Source organism: Diospyros lotus, chromosome 9, assembly GCF_014633365.1.
Source record: "Diospyros lotus cultivar Yz01 chromosome 9, ASM1463336v1, whole genome shotgun sequence".
NCBI classification, from domain to species: domain Eukaryota; kingdom Viridiplantae; phylum Streptophyta; class Magnoliopsida; order Ericales; family Ebenaceae; genus Diospyros; species Diospyros lotus.
This window is the reverse complement of record NC_068346.1, coordinates 11038781-11056929: the sequence shown is the minus strand read 5'-3', so window position 1 is coordinate 11056929 and position 18149 is coordinate 11038781. Positions and strand designations below refer to the sequence as shown.

The window sequence follows — 18149 nt, the reverse complement described above, 5'->3', positions numbered from 1 at the left end:
AACAGATTTGGGTAGTCGGCAGCAGATCTAATTGGGCGGTCAGCAACGGATCTAGTCAAGCGCAGATCTGGGAGGGTTGCTTCTGGAGGCTGGGAAAAGGCAAACCTAGAAAACCACCTTAGAAGAGCTAGATGATGGCCGTAGCAGGCAATGATGCGCAACGGAAGACCAAAGCTGGCTACAACAAAGACGACGATCACGGGAAGCCGTTGATGATAACGACCACAACGGAAGTAAGCGGCGACGGCGGTGGAGGTGGAACACGACCGCAGTAGAACCAAACGATGAGGGCCTCGGGCAACGATGGCAGTAGCGATTGGTAAAAGAAGGCGGCGATGGTGCAAGCATCACGACGACGACCGGTAAAGGTTTTAGATCTAGGGAGGCTTTGATTGACAAAGGACAGATCTGCCGACCGGCGATGGCGATGGCAACCAGAAAAGGGAGATTGAGCGGTGGCTGCAATGGTGAGAAGGAGCCGTTAATGGGAAGCCCAACGGTCGGTGAATTGATTGATGATGGTAGGTGATGCTGACGGCGGCCAGTTGCAACAACGTGGCAAAGGCGGCGACGACTATTCTCACTGGTGGAGAAGAACCAGCGAGAAAAACCCGTAGAACCCTAGGATAGGGGCTCTGATACCAAGTCAAGGAAATGTTGTGTATTGTTCATTTATCATGCTAATATATATACATGGATTAAGATGCATTACATGACTTGTACCACAAAGTATAACAACTAAATGTACCAATGTACCAAGTAAACAAAAAATAGAATAAAACCTAATAAGCTAATACAGATATGTAGAAAGATACAGGAAATACAAATATATTCTAACAGTAAGGAGTCTATAGCTCGCACACTGTAGTGAGTGTGGTAAGCCAATTTAAGCATTCCCCTAGATCAGTACACTTTGAAGCTATGTTTAGAATTCTGAGATACCTAAAAGGTACTCCTAGAAAAAGACTGCTTTTCAAAAAGAGGGGACACCTATAGATAGAAGCCTACACTAATGCAGATTGGGCTGGTAGCGTGACAGAAGATCCATATCTAGTTACTGCACATTTGTTGGAGGTAATCTAATTACTTGGAGTAAAAAACAAAAATTGGTGGCAAGAAGCAGTGCAGAGGTAGAGTTCAAATCAGTTGATCAAGGAATTTCTGACGTATTATGGATTAAAAGACTTTTAGAAGATCTGAAGGTTTCTACACCCTCACCTATTAAGGTTTATTGTGACAATAAAGTAGCCATCTCAATTGCTCATAACCCGGTCGTACATGATAGGATAAAGTATGAAGAAGTTGACAAACACTTCATCAAGGAGAAACTAGACAGTGGGTTGATATGCATGCCTTATATACCAGCCACTAGTCAAGTTGCAGACATCCTGACTAAAGGCCTTCACAAAAGCCAATTTGACAGTTTAGTAACCAAGCTTGCCATGGATGACATCTTCATGCCAGCTTGAGGGAGATTGTTAAAGAATTCGAATTAGTTTTGCTAGGAAAAGGGAAAAGAGAGAAATATTTGGAGAAACCTGATTTTATTTTTAAAATCAGATTACATGATTGGGATAAGGTGATAAGGTTGTTAAGGAGATAAGGTTCGGTTCCAAGATTAAAGGGATGAGGCAGTTTGCTAAAGATAATTTCAGCAAGTTTAAAGTTCAGTTGATGTAGTTTATCCTCTAAGCCTAATTCAAATTTGTTTCTGATTTTTAGGAGATATTTTAGATGATTTTTTGTGTGTAAATACCCCATACTTGAATTCAATAAAGAACAAGTAAGCTTACAGAATTATTCAGCTTATTTCATGCTTGTTCATCAGTTTATAGTCTTAAACTTGACGGGTCTGAAATTACTATTCTCAGTTGAGATTTAAAGTTTATGCATGTCAAAATGTTTTCTGGTTACTATTAGTTCATCGTTAATGTCATAGGACCAAGATGAATTTCTCATTCTGTAAGAACTGTTATGGGCACTTAAGAAAGTTCCATTCTTCCTGTGGATGCACTTTCAGCATTGCTAACTAAAAATCATGCAATCTTGATAAAATTGTGAGCAACAGAAGTAATTCCTTGTTCTTTCTGGATTGATTATCGGAAGACTGTTCAGTTTGCAGCTAGTGCAACTGAGCTTCAATATTTGACATTGTCAGTTGTATTTATGTTTTGCAGGGAAGGCATAATTCTGGATCCATTTCACAGTCGTCGCCAGGATCCTCTTCTACATTCAGTCAGAGTCCCACCTCCCATACTACTCAGCATCCTGGATCTACTGCCATCATCAATAAAGTATATGAGCCATATCAGAGCCCAGAGTCTGTAGAAGTTAGTTCTGATGACATCATTAATAGCAAAGGGAATGGTTACTTGGACAGGATTGAAGGGATGGCAAAATTTAGTGATTTGCCTGATCCTGAAGTTAGTCAAGCATTGCAAAGGCTTAAAGAGCAGTTAAGTTTGGATGACGATAGCTTGGAAGGAATTGATCCAGTCTGCAATAATAATGAGAATTCAAATGAGATAAACTATTTCACAGATGATGAACCTAGATCTGCTGCAACACCGAAAGACTTATACAATCTTGTGTTTCAGAGAGAGTCAGGTTTGTCAGTTTTGGTGTTCAGTATAGTCAAATGCACTCATATGTTTTCATCACATCCTTCAGAAATCTTAAATAAATTAGGATTAGGTTTATTTACAGAGATTTGGTACAGTTATTATAATTCCTATCATTTGGGATTGGCTACATGAATTTTAGTTCACCAATCATTTCTATCTATATCTATATTTTTTTTTTCTCTCTTTGTTAAAATTTCTTCTGTGGCATTCACTCTTCTTGTAGGAACCCTGTTATTCTTCTTCTCACATGAACAAGCCATCTTTCTCAATAAGAGTCACTCCAACCTTATTATAGATAAACTTATTTAGGATGTTGTCTTCTCCCGTAAGGCCACACATCCACTATAATATCTTCATATCAGTAACTCACATTTTGCACATGTTGGTGTTCTATTGCCTAACATTTTGTGCCATACAAAAGAGCTGGTCTTGTAGGTGTGATAATATTTCTCTTTCAGATTAAAGGGAATTTACTGTCACATAAAACTTCAGGAGCACTTCTCCATTTTAAGCATCCTATCCTAATTCTTTGGGTAACATCCTCAATAATCTCTCTATCTTTTTGAAAATTTGAGAACCCTTGTAAATTTAACACTATATCTAACTCCAGATGCAGCAGCATAAGCTCCTTTTTCACTGAACTTGGTCAGTACATTGTGTCATTGAGAGGGTTGCACCCCAAAGATTGTCTCATTTGTCTAGAATTCTTGATGTTTGATGAGTCTTACGTTGGTTATCGGCTACTTAATGCTGTCCGTCTCCTTACCCGGGCTTGGGACCATGGACTGAATTGGAATCTGCAAGGAAAGTTCCTCCCCCCCGGGTTCTCTATACATTTAGTGAAGGCGGTCTTTTAATTTTAGATACATTTACTAAAAAAAGGTGGCCTTCTAGTTTTTCCCTGTCTTTGAAAACATGTTGTTTCTTACACAACTTGCACTTGTGGCCTTTTAATTACAAAGGAGAAACTTTACTGTTGATACTCAGGCTCACCCTCTTTATATGCTTGTTTACTGATGAAAAAAATTGCAGGAATTGTATTTTTTTGTCATAGTTTTCACATGATTTCTTTAAATCTAAGTAATCATCTTTTGGACTTAACACTTCCTAATTTCTACTGTGCTTTGTCCATTTTCTTCTTCTTTATTGAATTTCACATGCATTATAACTAGAAATCGAGAAAGCTAATGGAATTCTCTCTCTTTCTCTCTTGGTTTCTTTTTTCAGATCACAATGGGAAACGTTTTCAACAAGTACTGGGTCAAGAATTTATGATCAAACATAATGACTCTTTATCTTGGAAAGAGATGTTGGAGTTTTCTCAAGGTTCACCTGGTGTTGAGTCCCAAGAGAAAATTCACTCACCTTAGATGGAAATGTGAGGATTCATATTAATTTATTTTATATGTTTCATCAGTTTGTTTTTCTATAATATTCTTTTGAACTCATATTTGAGGGCAGACCATATCCATTGGACCTTTTTCTTCTCTTTCCCTCTTGCTCAATCCTTTTTTGGACTATGGGCAAAAGCATAACTAACTCATTTTTTGCTGAAGATTATGGGTAAATTGAGGCACTTGCTCTCACTGAACTTTTGTGCTTTATATCTCATACATGTAAGTAATCCAAGAGTTTACTTTATTGGAAACGGAAAAAAGAACCACCAATAAATAAAGAACTAACAATTATCCAAAAATATAGATAAATAAATAAAAAGAATGAAGGGTTAAACTTTTTGACTTTGAAATGTTATTAACAACTGGTGAATATAGAAAGTCCCTAAATTTCAAAACAAATATGTTTCTTGAACCACACCTGTGAATAAAAAGCTCATCTTAAGCAGATCAAATGTCACAAAAAGAAAAAATATCATAAAGTTATAGATTTACTGTTTTTCCTTGCATGTTATCTCTGAAATTCTGAACCAAACTTGCACATTTTGAGAAAGAGTTTTCAATTTTATAGAACAATTTGTATGATTCCATTTAAATTCCGTCCCCATTGTACAAAATCCTGGATTTGCCCCTGGTATTTTCTTATTTATTCTTGTTGTAATACATGGTTCTTGCAACATGACGTTACATACTCTACAGCATAGATAGGTGATGTTGCAGAATTTCATTAATGTTGGTCTATGTGTAAATGTACTGACTATACATTGAGCTTATATATACATTGCCTTTATTGTCATGTCAGTTTTCTCAATAGTCGATGTATTCTTGTAAAGCTAATCTTTGTCTCTTTGCTAAAATGGTTCACAATTCGAACAGGGAATGGAACTCCCCCACTTAAGTGGTGGTATGCTTCTGGAGCAAGAAAGGCACCGTTGGATAAATTTTCCTGGGCATAATTCTCAAAATTATAATGATTTCCTAGCATCTGATAGCTATTCCAATATGCAACTTTCAATGTCCAACAAATACCTATCAAACTCCGAGAGTGTCTTTGCATTACTTCCATCCATGCCACTATCTCAAGAAGTTGAAAGTTTCAACACTCCTGTATATTTTCCTGGAGATACTGACCCCAACAGCTTTGCATCATTATTTGACCAAGATCATATTGGTATCAATGTTGAGGCAGATTCAAGTTTAACCATTTCACAAAAGCAGAAATTTACAATTCGAGAAATATCACCAGAATGGGGTTTTGCCTCAGAGACTACAAAGGTATGGCATGCAATTTGATGTTTAAAAGATATTCATTTCTGCATCTTTTCTTTTTCTTTTTCTTTTTTTCAGTGTTTATGGTACATACAGTCTGTTGAATCATTGGGTCTGTTGAAGAGTAGTTAGTTTTGAACATAGTAGGTTGTACATATAAACAGGAGACTTATGTGGTTTAGTTAGTTACACACACAATTTGAATACAGAATTTTGTTTTTCACTCCATTCTTTCTTCCTCTTTCTCTCCATCTCTCTCTGTTCCTTCATGGTATTAGAGCCATGAGAGAGAGGAATTGAGGTTGTGCTTTGGTCTTGTGATTTTCAATTGGAGAGACCCATTTCACTTAAATCTGTTGCATGAGGGTTCACAATTTGGATTTGCAATGGGTGGTTCAGTTTCAATTAGTGATTAGGTCTGATACTCATTGCATTTGAGATCGCAAAAAGATGCAATTGGAGTGTGTTGAATGTTGATTGGATTATTGTGTTGCCGCTCGCAACTGTTCTGAGTGTCGATTGGATTGTGCAAGCTAGGATCTGTGATTCAACTTTGTTGCAGTTCACAATTGCATTGACATGTGATATGAGTTTGATGCTTGAAGTTTGTTGCTGGATTTGAGTTGCGATTAAATTGCAATTTGGATTGAAATCGGATTTCAGTTGCAAACAGAGTTTGGAATTGTAGTTGGATTTCACAGAGTTTAGTGACTATACCTGTTACTCTTGAAGCTTTTTTCTTCATTCCAAAGCTGATGTGGAGCTCTGAGGTGACTTTTGTAGCTTCTACAGTTACTGTTCCTTCATTTTCTGGAACATTGGGGCACCTAAGCCTATTTCTTCTCTTGTAAAGAAACTTGCCACTCATACTATTTCTAATGAGGAATTGGCAAAGTTTCTTCAGTTCTTGGTTCAAAAGGTACAAGGCAAAACTTGTTGCCAAGGGGTTCACCTAAAACTTACGATATTAACTATCAAGAGACCTTCGTTCTGGTGGCAAAGATAAAATCTGTTCGAGTACTCCTCTCCCTTGTAGCGAATTTCAATTGACCTTTACACCAGCTCAATGTAAAAAATGCCTTCCTGAATAGTGGTTTGGAGGAAAAAGTGTTCATGGACCTCCCACCAGGATTTGAGAAGAACCTCAGTACCAACAAGGTGTGCAAATTTAAAAAAAAAAAAAAAAAAAATCCTTGTATGGTCTATGTTGGAATAAATGTAATTAGCTTGTAATTAGGCCTTAATTTTAGCCTTAATTATTATATAGTTTTACTATAAATTTCAATAAAAGGAGGCTAGACCTCACACAGTTCTCTTCTCCTAAAAGGGTTTTCTCTCTTATCTCTTGTTCAGCATGGTATCAGAGCCAACTCTAACCAAACCCTAGTTCCAGCCGTCGCCACTATCGCTGCCACCGTTCGAGTTGCCGATGACCGCCGCCGTTTCCCATCGCCGATTTCTCCCGCCAGATTTGAAACCATCGGCCTTCTACCATTGAACTTTTCGACCCCCAGTTGCCCAAGCCACTGCTGTCGTCGTGTCCACTGGCCTCAGATCGGCCCAACCCTGGATCCGCCGCCACACACCCCTCGTCAAAACAATTCGCCAAGCGAGTTTTTGCTTCGATCTCTCTATCTCCGATGCTTCGATCGCAACACCATTACCACCGTTGGACTCGTCTCACTCAGTTCGTCCCAATCCCGGTGGTTTCGTTGCCATTTGTAGTCGCCGGAACCCCAGCGAGCCTCTGTTGCTCCATCGTTGTGCCTTTTTTTTGGCACTTCAGTAACCCTCCGACATCTCATTTAGCCTTGTTTTTCCTTACATCTATTTTTCAGAGTTGCCTTCCATCCAAAATATCGAGAGTCTAGCATCTTCAATCACTTCCGGATCTAAATCTGCAGGGTTCTCTTCGCCTTTTTCTTCCTCACCTATCATTACTTCTGAAAAGCTAGTTGGAAGTACCAATTACTCTTGGGTTGCCTTTGTTGAGTTATGGTTCATGGGTTAAGGAATGGAAGATCACTTGAATAGGAAAGCGAATGAAATTCTCGATATTGAGAGAGCAACGTGAAAGAAGACCGATGCTTTTCTCTGTAATATGTTATGGCAGACCATTAACCCAAAACTATATGTCATTTTCAAGGCATACTAGACTTATGTTCAGGTACAGAAAAAGGCCAAATCTCTTTATACTAATGATATCCAATGTCCCTACTTTGTTATTTCCACTATTGTTCATTTAAAGCAACAAGATATGAATATGTCTGAATTTCTTAGCCGCCTAGAATCTTTGAAGGAAGAGTTCAACTCTCTCTATTACCAGTTGGTAATACTGCAGAAGAACAGTTGCAGCAGCGAGATAAGTTCTTTATGGTTCTGGGATTGACTACTTGAACCATGGGTTATTGATTCTGGTGTAACTGATCATCTCTTTGGTAACCAAAGTCTTTTTTCCTTTCTCTCTACTTCTTCCTATTTGCCAACTGTTACTCTTGCCAATGGTTCCAAAACATCTACTACAAGCATTGGTCAATCCCATCCGCTCCCTTCATTACCCTTAATCTTGCGTATGTTAGTAAATTGACATGTGCTCTTAATTGCTCCATAACCTTTTTTTTGTTGATTCTGTTGTTGTGCAAGACCGATGTACGGGACAGATGATTGGCGTCGGGCGTGAGTCGCAGGGACTTTTATCATCTCGACAGACCCTCTTCACCATTAACCTGCATTTCTACTGAGTCTCCTACTCTTCTTCGTAATCGTTTGGGACATCTGAGTCTATCCAAATTACAAAAGATGGTCCCGTGTCTTTCTAGTATTTCCACTTTAAATTGTGAGTTGTGTCAGCTTGGAAAACAGTCTCGTACTTCGTTTCCAAACGTGTCAATAAACGGGCTACGTCTCCTTTTGAACTTGTCCATAATGATGTTTGGGGTCCTTGTCATGTTCCCTCTGTTTTAGGTTTTCAGTACTTTGTCACTTTTATCGATGATTAATCTCGAGGTATTTGGGTGTTCTTACTGAAAAACCATTCAAAGTTATTTACTATTTTTAAGGTTTGTGCTAAAATTCAAACTCAATTTAATATTTCTATCCCTGCCTTTTGTAGTGACAATGCTAGAGAATATTTTTCAGCTCCTTTCACTACTTTCACGGCTTCTGAGGGTATTTTGCAACAATCCTCTTGTGCCTATATGCCCTAGCAGAATGGAGTTGCAGAGTATAAAAACCATCATTTGATTGAAACCGCTCGCATTCTTTTACTGTGTAATCATCATGTTCCTTTACATTTTTGGGTTGATGTTGTTCTCATTGCGTGTTACCTCATTAACCGGATGCCTTTCTCTGTCTTACAGCATGAGGTCCCTCACTCCATCCTTTTCCATGCTCAAAGTCTTTATTTACTTCCACTTCGTGTTTTTGGTTACACTTGTTTTGTTCATGACATGACCTTTGGTTGTCCCAAACTTTTTGCCCAGGCTATCAAGTGCATTTTCCTTCATTACTCTCGGTTTCAGAAAGGCTATCGGTGTTACTCTCCTGATAAGAAGCGTTATTTCATCTCTGCCGATGTTACCTTTTTTGAGATGTCTCCTTTCTTTCTCTCCTCTCCTGTCAAGAGTCACACAGTTTTTGAGGTTCTCCCTACTCCTTACCTTTGTTCTCTCTCCTCAGATATTGTTCCTACTGTCCTTGGGCATTTCCTTCAGGTTTATCATCGCCGTCCACATCCTCCTGTAGCTACTGATGAAGAACCTATTGACTCACTTCGTGCTCCGACATCCTCACCTATCTTGGACCAACCAATTGCTTATGAGCCGGTTGTTGATTCTTCTCCTGAGCCCATTACAGGTATACGCTACTCGCAACCCTCACCCCATATACACTTTCCTTAGTTATCATCTCTTGGCTTCCCTCTATTATGCTTTTGTGTCCAATTTATCTTCTATTGTTGTCCCTAAAACTACCAGTAAGGCACTTTCAAATTCAGGGTGGCACCAAGCCATGGTTGATGAGATGGATGCTCTACATTCTAATGGCACTTGGGAATTGGTTTCTTTTCCTCTTGGTAAATCTATTGTTGGCTGTCACTGGGTCTATACTGTGAAGGTTGGTCCAGATGGGAAGGTTGATCGCCTTAAGGCACTCTTGGTTGCCAGAGGCTACACTCAGATTTTCGAGTTGGATTATAGTGGCACTTTTTCTTCGGTGGCTAGGATCATCTTCGTGCGCTTGTTTTTATCCATTGTTGCGATGAATCATTGGCCTCTGTATCAGCTAGATATTAAGAATGATTTTCTTCATGGTGATCTTTAGGAGGAAGTCTATATGGAGCAACCGCTTGGCTTTGTTGCTCAGGGGGAGTCTAGATTAGTATGAAAACTTCGCTGCTCTCTTTATGGGCTGAAACAATCTCCACGAACTCGGTTTGGACGATTTAGTACAGTTCTTTAGGAATTTGGTATGATTCGCAGTGAGGCAGACCTAGGAGTGTTCAAAAAACCCGCTGAACCGCGGTTTCCGGCCGAACCGAACCGAACCGGCCAGTTTTTTGAATTGGTGGTTCGGTTCGGTTTGGAAAACGGCCAAACCGCGCGGTTCGCGGTTTGCGGTTTGGCAGGCCGGCGGTTCGGTTCAAAACCGAACCGCCCGCATATATATAATATATAATTAAAAAAATTAAAAATTAAAAATATAAAAGGGGCACCAATGCCATCGGCTATTCCTCTCATTTCCCCCAAACCCTAACTCGCACCCACCCACCCGCCGCAATCTTTCTCTCCCCTTGGACCCTCGGATCGTCGATCAACGCCAACCCATCGGCAGCCCCCGGCCCCCCACGTCGCAAGCTCTGGTCGCAGCAGACGACAGACGCACCTCTTGACACCGTCACCGTTGTCTTGCAGTGACGAGCGTCCCGTTGCCTTCTTCCTCCAGCATTTCCGATCGCCAATACGCCGATTGCTGGTACCTCTTAACACCGCCACGATGTTGCCTCGTAGCAGTCCGAGCCCGTCGCCTTCTTCCCCCCGTGTTTCCGATCGATTCGCCGGATGCTAGTATACGGCTTCACGACTATCTCTCTCACAACTGTTTCTGTTGTTTTATTATAAAGATTTTTAGACACAAAATGCTTGTGACTTGTGAGGAAAAACTTTCAGTGAGTGTTGTATTTTCTCTCTCCCACCCACCTTATTGCTTTCCCTGCTTCTTGAGCATTTAGTAGACTTAAATTTGTTATATTGTGACTTTTAAACTAGTTGAATCTGTTGTTTTTGTTGCTATCATGGCGTGCTTCAGCTCACCAGTGTATGGATTTTAGGTCTATCAATCAGTGTATTACAGTGAATTTGTAGCAAAAATACAAATTTAGAATTGGTTCGGTTCGAACCGAACCAGCCCGGACAAAATGCAAAAATTGCCAAACTGCGAAAACTGAACCGAACCGCATTTTGTGGTTCGGTTCGGTTCGGTTTTCCTCACCAAATCAAACCGCTTGGTTTGATTTGGTAGAAAACCGAACCTGCGGTTCGACGCTTTAAATCGGCTCAAAACCGATCAAACCGAACCGCGAACACCCCTAAGCAGACCACTTTGTTTTTTATCACCACTCATTAGATGGTTGATGCATTTATCTAGTGGTTTATATAGATGACATTGTCATCACTGAAAGTGATCAAGATGGTATTCTTCAACTAAAGACACATTTCTTCAACCCTTTTTAGACTAAAGATTTAGGTAAGTTAAAATATTTTCTTGGCATTGAAATGGCCCAGCCCAAAGGCAACATAGTTATTTCACAAAGGAAATATGCCTTAGACATTCTTGAGGAGGCTGGCATGCTTAATTGTAGACCGGTTGATACTCCTATGGACTTAAATATCAAGCTCTTACCAAGACAGGGGAAGCTATTATCTGACCCTAGTAGATATCGCAGACTTGTCGGAAAGGTAAGCTACCTCATTATCACTCGGCCAGACATCTCTTTTGTTGTTAGTGTGGTTAGTCAGTTTCTGTAGTCTCCATGTGATAGTCATTGGGATGCTATTGTTCGCATTCTCAGATATATCAAAGGCACACCAAATTAGGGATTGTTATATGAAGATAAGAGTCACACCCAAGTGATTGGGTATTCTGATGCCAATTGGACAGGATTTCCCTCAGATAAATGCTCTACTTCCGGGTACTGTGTTCTAATCGGTGGCAACTTGATATCTTGGAAGAGTAAGAAGCAGGATGTGGTTGTTAGTTCTAGTGTCGAAATAGAATACCGTGCTATGGCCTTGGCAACATGTGAACTTATATAACTAAAATAATTGCTTCCAAAATTAATATATGGCGAGATGACGCAAATGAAGTTAATCTGCAATAATCAGGCCGCCTTGCACATAGTCTCAAATCATGTTTTTCATAAGATGACCAAATACAGAAATTGGCTGTCATTTCATCAAAGAAAATATTTTATCTGGATGTATTGCCACTAGCTTTGTCAATTTAGCTAATCAACTGGCAGACATCTTCACTAAGTTTTTTTGGAGTCCTCGTATTGATTTTATTTGTAACAAGATTGGTGCATATGATCTATATGCTCTAGCTTGAGGGGGAATGTTGGAATAAATGTAATTAGCATGCACATGGTATACGCATGTTATTTCCTTCGTATTGAGGTGGCTTAGTTTGCACATGGTATACGCATTTCACAGTGCAAGTATTCCTTGGAAATTTCAAAGGAGACTAGGATGCTTGATTCTAGACCAGCGGATACTCCCATGAATCCCCTAATGTGAAGCTGGTTCCTAGTCGGAGGAGCTTATATCTGATCCAGGGAGATACAGGTGACTAATGGGAAAACTTAATTATCTTACTGTCACTCAACCTAATATTTCTTTTACAGTGAGTGTGATGAGCCAGTTGGCAGTCATTGGAATGCTCTTCTTCTTATCTTGAGATATATGTAAGGGTTCCCCTGGTTGAGGTTTGTTGTTTATGAACCAAGGCCACACAGAGTACTGGATATACTAATGCAGATTGGGTAGGCAGCCCCTCAGATAGGTCAGGATGCTGTGTTTTGGTTGGAGGTAATTTAGTTTCTTGGAAGAGCGAGAAACATGTTGTGTCACAATCTAGTGTACAAGCTGAGTATAGTGTGCTATGGCTCTAGCTACATGTGCTTATCTGGATTTGACAACTTGTTAAGGAGTTGAGATTTAGCGGGACAAGGCCTACGAATCTTATATGTATGTGATAATCAAGCAGATAAATCTAGACTGTTTATGGAGGACAATGAATTAATAACTCTCATGATGAACTAATAGCCCTCATACCTGACCTTTTCAGAATAGATACTACCAAGGTACTTCTACTTCCATATTTTTAGTTCTCTGTTTCATGTCTCCCTGCTTCCCAATTGGTGTTCTCCTCTCTTGTCCTTCCACTGAAAGCATTAACCATCTTACCTGAAGTTTCCATCTCATTCTAATAACTTCTTCCTACAATTGTATCTTTTAATTGGCTGGATCTTGAATAAGATTTTGTGTTTTGATTTAAGCTTTGGTGATGAATAACTTTGATGTTTTATAATTACCTAAATGTTGGACTTGTGTTCCCAAAAGAAGATGCCAGATATGGGGATAACCATATGTTGGAAACCCTTAGTGTAATGTTTCAAGTGCCAAGTTCTACCGTTGAACTCATGTTTAATTTTCAGTTGAGCCTTTCTTTTTTCAAGCTGTATCATATTATTAGAGTTAAATTCCTTTCTGCAGGTTATCATAGTTGGATCTTTTCTCTGTGATCCATCAGAAGGTCAATGGACTTGTATGTTTGGTGACACTGAAGTTCCAGTTCATATCATCCAGGAAGGTGTCCTATGTTGCCAGGCTCCTCCTCACCTTCCTGGAAAGGTGACTCTTTGTATTACCTCTGGCAATCGAGAAAGCTGCAGTGAAGTCAGAGAGTTTGAGTACCATGTTAGTCAGAGTGCGGCTCACTATAGTTCATTCCAGACAGAAACAACTAGAAGTGCAGAGGAGCTGCTCTTGCTTGTCAGGTTCGTGAGAATGCTTCTATCAGAGCCTTTGGTGCAGAAGGATGATGCAACTGAATCACGAGTAAATTCATCAGTCAAATACAAAGCTGGTGAAGATTCGTGGGACCATGCTATTGGGACTCTCTTAGTGGGTGGTTGGGCTTCATCTAGCACAACAGACTGGCTTCTGCAAGAACTTTTAAAAGACAAGTTTCAACAATGGCTTTCTTACAAATCAAAAGGAGGATATGGTCAGTCAGGTTGTTCCTTGTCCAAGAAAGAGCAAGGGGTAATACACATGGTTGCTGGATTGGGCTTTGATTGGGCCTTAAACCCAATTCTTAATTGTGGAGTCAGCATAAATTTCCGTGACATAAATGGATGGACTGCTCTTCATTGGGCTGCACAATTTGGAAGGTACAAAATGCTATTTTCTTTGTTCTCCCTGTTTCCTAGACCTAGGTAACAGATGCATGACTTTTGGCATTTTCTAAGAAAACGTGACAGTGTTAACAAAAGTATAATAATGATTCACAATTGGCATGCTATTTTTCAAATGCGTTTATCTATTGTTTGGCATATAAAATGCTTATTCTGTCAATGGGTGAAACTTAGCTGCATGCAGATATATGGGCAGCAAAATATAGAAACCCTAGGCAAAAAACTGAAGATCATCAGAGAGTTTCCTTGTTTCCTTTTGTGATTTCCATTTACTAAAATTCTTCCAATAAGTCATCTTTATTTTCTGGGCTGCATGTTGGAGTTGCCACAGCTGTGGAGGAAAGGCTTCATTTACCAAGTGAATGCATTTCATATCAAATAGCCTTTATCCCACTATGTTAGGTTGGCTATATGAATTCTAGCATGCTAGCCATTACCCTGTTAACACTAATATTTATATTTGAACTACTTATGTCTCCTGATGACGAAATTTAATACTAGTATGGATTCTGTCAACAATTATAAATGTAGGAGCAGCTTAATGCGAGGGATTATTGGAAACTATTTTGAATGAGAATGGTGCCAGTGGTGGTGTTATCATCTGCGTAGGCTATTTTTCAGAGCAAGGTTGATAACTTTTTGTTTTTTTAACTTTGAGATTAAGTTAATAGAGTGCAAGTTTGGTAGCAATTCTAAGGTTATTCATTGTGATTGAAAGGTCATAGGATCGAGTTGTGGAAACGGTTTTTTTTGCAAAATCAAGTGTAAGGCTGCGTACAAAAATGGCCTTCTGTCAACCCTTGTAAAGCATGGAGCCTCATGCATTAGGGATCCCCTTTCAAGACTTTTAACGCCTAAGAGGTTGGGTACGCTTTATTAATTTGGTTGTGGCAAAAAGTTTGGGAAAAGAAAGAGATAGGGTAACAGATGATCATGAAAGGTGGAAACAATATATTTTAGATGGGAGAGAACAGCATAAAAAATTTAGAATAACTCCTGTAGTTTGTGGAATGAACTTTTGTACAATATTACACATCCACTGTATTAGTTATACAAAAAAAATGATAAATTTGCGAATGCACATTTTCTAAAGCTGAATGAATATGTAGTACTTCCCAAGGTATAGACTGGTTACTAATCATATTGCTCTGCTGGGAGGCATCATTCTGTTTATTACTGTGTTGATTGCTTGATCCAATTTTCTGAAGCAATGAATGATAACAATATTTGAATGACAAACTACTAAGTACTCCTTTTGTGGCCAGAACAAATCTTATTAGGTAGAGTTTTCATGATCATAGTACCTCTTGGTTCTTATCTATATTGCCTATGGACTATCATTAAGATAGACTTCCCATGAGGATTTTGGTAGTTTAAAAATTATTCTAAAGGACTATTTATATAATTCCAACAGGGAAAAAATGGTTGCTGCGCTCATAGCATCTGGTGCATCAGCTGGGGCAGTGACAGATCCCAATTCACATGATCGAGTGGGCAAAACACCAGCCTCTATTGCTGCCACCAGTGGACACAAGGGGCTTGCCGGTTACCTTTCTGAGGTTGCTGTGACTAGCTATTTGTCATCCCTCACACTGGAAGAAACTGAGTTATCTAAAAGCTCAGCTGATGTGGAAGCCGAAATTACAGTAAATAGTATCTCACAAAGGAACCTAGGCACAAATGAGGATCATCTTGATCTTAAAGACACTTTAGCTGCAGTCAGGAACACAACTCAGGCTGCTGCACGCATACAAGCTGCATTTCGTGCGCATTCATTCAGGAAAAGGCAACAGAGAGAAGCTGCTCTCGTTGCTTCTGACAGTGGAGATGAGTACAGTATTCTTTCAAATGATATTCCAGGTCTTTCAGCTGCAGCGAAGTTGACTTTTGGCACTGCCCGTGATTACAATGCAGTTGCTCTAGCTATTCAGAAAAATTATCGAGGTTGGAAAGGGCGGAGGGATTTTCTGGCATTACGCCGAAAAGTAGTGAAGATACAGGTATGCATTCCGTACAGATATGCAGTAGTTTGGTAATTAACAACATACTTCCCTCTTCACCTCCTGTCAAATTTTCCCAAGGACTTTTTAACATTTTTAATGATCTAGTCTTGATGAACACCTGGATATTCAGAATCAGGGGGAACTTGCATTTGGAAGTTAAAATACTAACTAATCTCCCAATTAAGAAATATAAGGTTTCAAGGGCTCTTATTCAGCTCGTTCTGTTGACAGGCTCACTTTAGAGGACACCGGGTTAGGAAGCAATTCGAAATAAAATGGGCTGTGAGTATTCTAGAGAAGGTTGTACTGAGGTGGCGCCGGAAGGGAGTCGGATTGCGTGGATTTCAGCACGAAATGGAGTGCGTCGGCGAGAGCGAAGACGAAGAAGACATTCTCAAGGTGTTCCGGAAACAGAAAGTGGATAAAACTATCGACGAGGCTGTGTCAAGAGTGCTGTCCATGGTAGACTCGCCAGAGGCGCGCCAGCAATATCGCCGCATGCTTGAAAGATACCGGCAGGCCAAGGTAACTGGGCATCTCTCTCTCTCTCTCTCTCTAACACACACAGCTTAATTACTGGTGCTATTGCAATTATTAATTTTGCAGGCTGAACTGGAAGGGGCAGAGAGTGTTAGTGAAGTAACATCAGCTTCTCAGTGGGATGTTTCCTATATGGAAGATGCATACCAGCTGCTGCTGCAGCAGCACCCATAGATGTACAAATACTAATATTAACTTGTAAAACCTCCGTATCTAATTGCAGATTTTTAGCCCTAGCAGGTAGATGGTTTTATGGTGTATTGTGACACTCGCATATGGTTTTCATTGTTGGTCACTTAAAAAAGTCCTGTGTGTCAAAAAGTGTTGTAAATGCTCGTTCTATGACTTTTGTGTAAATTGTTATTTATTCTTCTCCCTGTCTCCTTGGGCGTCAAATTGGTTAATATTAAGGTGTATTTATTATATTTTATTTTTATTTTTAAATTATTTTTTATTAATTATTAATGAATAAATTATATTTTAAAATATTTTATTAACTAATAAATAATTATTTTAAATTTAAAAATAAAATATAATACATGTATCTTGTAGGTGCATTTATTGGTGGAGTGGAAATGTGAACGTAAAAGAGACCTTGAACCTGCTTCACTTGAATGTTTGCCACAATGAAGTAAGTACTTTGGTTGGGAGGAGACTTTCTCCGGTTGTGGTATTACCTTGAAATTTTTGTAAACCCTTCTTGACATCCTATATATATCACTATGACCTAAGTTACTTTATGAAAACTGCAACAATGATAAGCTATATAAATGAAAAATATTTAACTTGAACAAAAGATAATTAATTTAAATCACCCAAAAAGCCCTAACATCTCCCGTGCCTTAAATTAAATTACCCAAAACATCGCCCCCCCCCCCCCCCCCCCCCCCCTTCTTTTTCTCTTCCTGACTTGGCCCCATTTATTTTGTTTTCTTAATGGTTCGATTTCATCAAAGTTTTATTTGGGGGGCATGTTAAGGTTTTATAAGGCACGTAGAGAGAAAATTGAGATATAAGAGAGAAGGAAAAAGGGATTTTTCAGAATTAATTTTTGTAAACAAAAACTACAACCCTGAATAAAGTGTTTGAGAATTGATAGGAAAGTTAAAATCACAAGAAAGTTCTTTCCTATTTTCCTATTTAAAAAACTAAAAGGGTGCCCAATATAAATATATCAAATGTAAGGGTACCCCATACCCTATGTAACCTAAATTTAGAGATTTGAGTTATATGGGTACCTTCTAATTTTTCAAATGTCATGAGATACCTCTCTTATTTCTCAAAAATGTGAAAAAAAAAAAGTAAAAAAGTAATTGCAAAAGAAGAAAAATAAGCATTGCTTTTTGTTATACACGAAGAGGTTCCCACTTAAAACAAAGGAAAATAGAAAGAAAAAAAGAAAGAAAAGAATGAAAGAACAAAGAACATAAGAAATCAAAAAAAAAAAATACACAAACCTGCATATTGTCACCGAATGAGTACAGGAAAATCATATAGGAGTCTTGATGCGTCTTTCAGACCAACGGCTCTTTTCGGCAGTACAGCCGATGTAGGTTGACAGCAAAGGAACCAAAAATATGTTTCTATGCACTTCAGCCAATAACTGAAAAAGTATTTTTCTTTTATAATAAGCTGGATTAAGATTTTTTCCACAATTTGAAAATTGTATTGATCTATCGGCATTAAAAGGTAGGGTATATTATTTATTAATTTTATTTTCTATCTCCTTTAAATTTAAAATAGGTAAAGTGCTTACCCTGAATGCGCTTCCCTCTCCCCCCCCTCCATTGAAGGAGAAATATAAACTCTAAACCCATTGAATGAGATGGGGAAAGGAAATGGGGAA

General features: G+C 39.0%; 1 protein-coding gene across 1 annotated transcript in view; it reads left to right on the top strand.

Moving 5' to 3' along the window:
* Nucleotides 1-16684, top strand: part of LOC127809245 (calmodulin-binding transcription activator 4) — a gene marked incomplete in the record, with an annotated part of 19461 nt that extends 2777 nt beyond the window's left edge. Inside the window, 7 exon segments of the mRNA XM_052348008.1 lie at nucleotides 2178-2607; nucleotides 3852-3991; nucleotides 4895-5293; nucleotides 13057-13736; nucleotides 15175-15760; nucleotides 15995-16288; nucleotides 16370-16684. Coding sequence (XP_052203968.1) covers nucleotides 2178-2607; nucleotides 3852-3991; nucleotides 4895-5293; nucleotides 13057-13736; nucleotides 15175-15760; nucleotides 15995-16288; nucleotides 16370-16477 — 2637 coding nt within the window.
* Between the last annotated feature and the right edge of the window lie 1465 nt (nucleotides 16685-18149).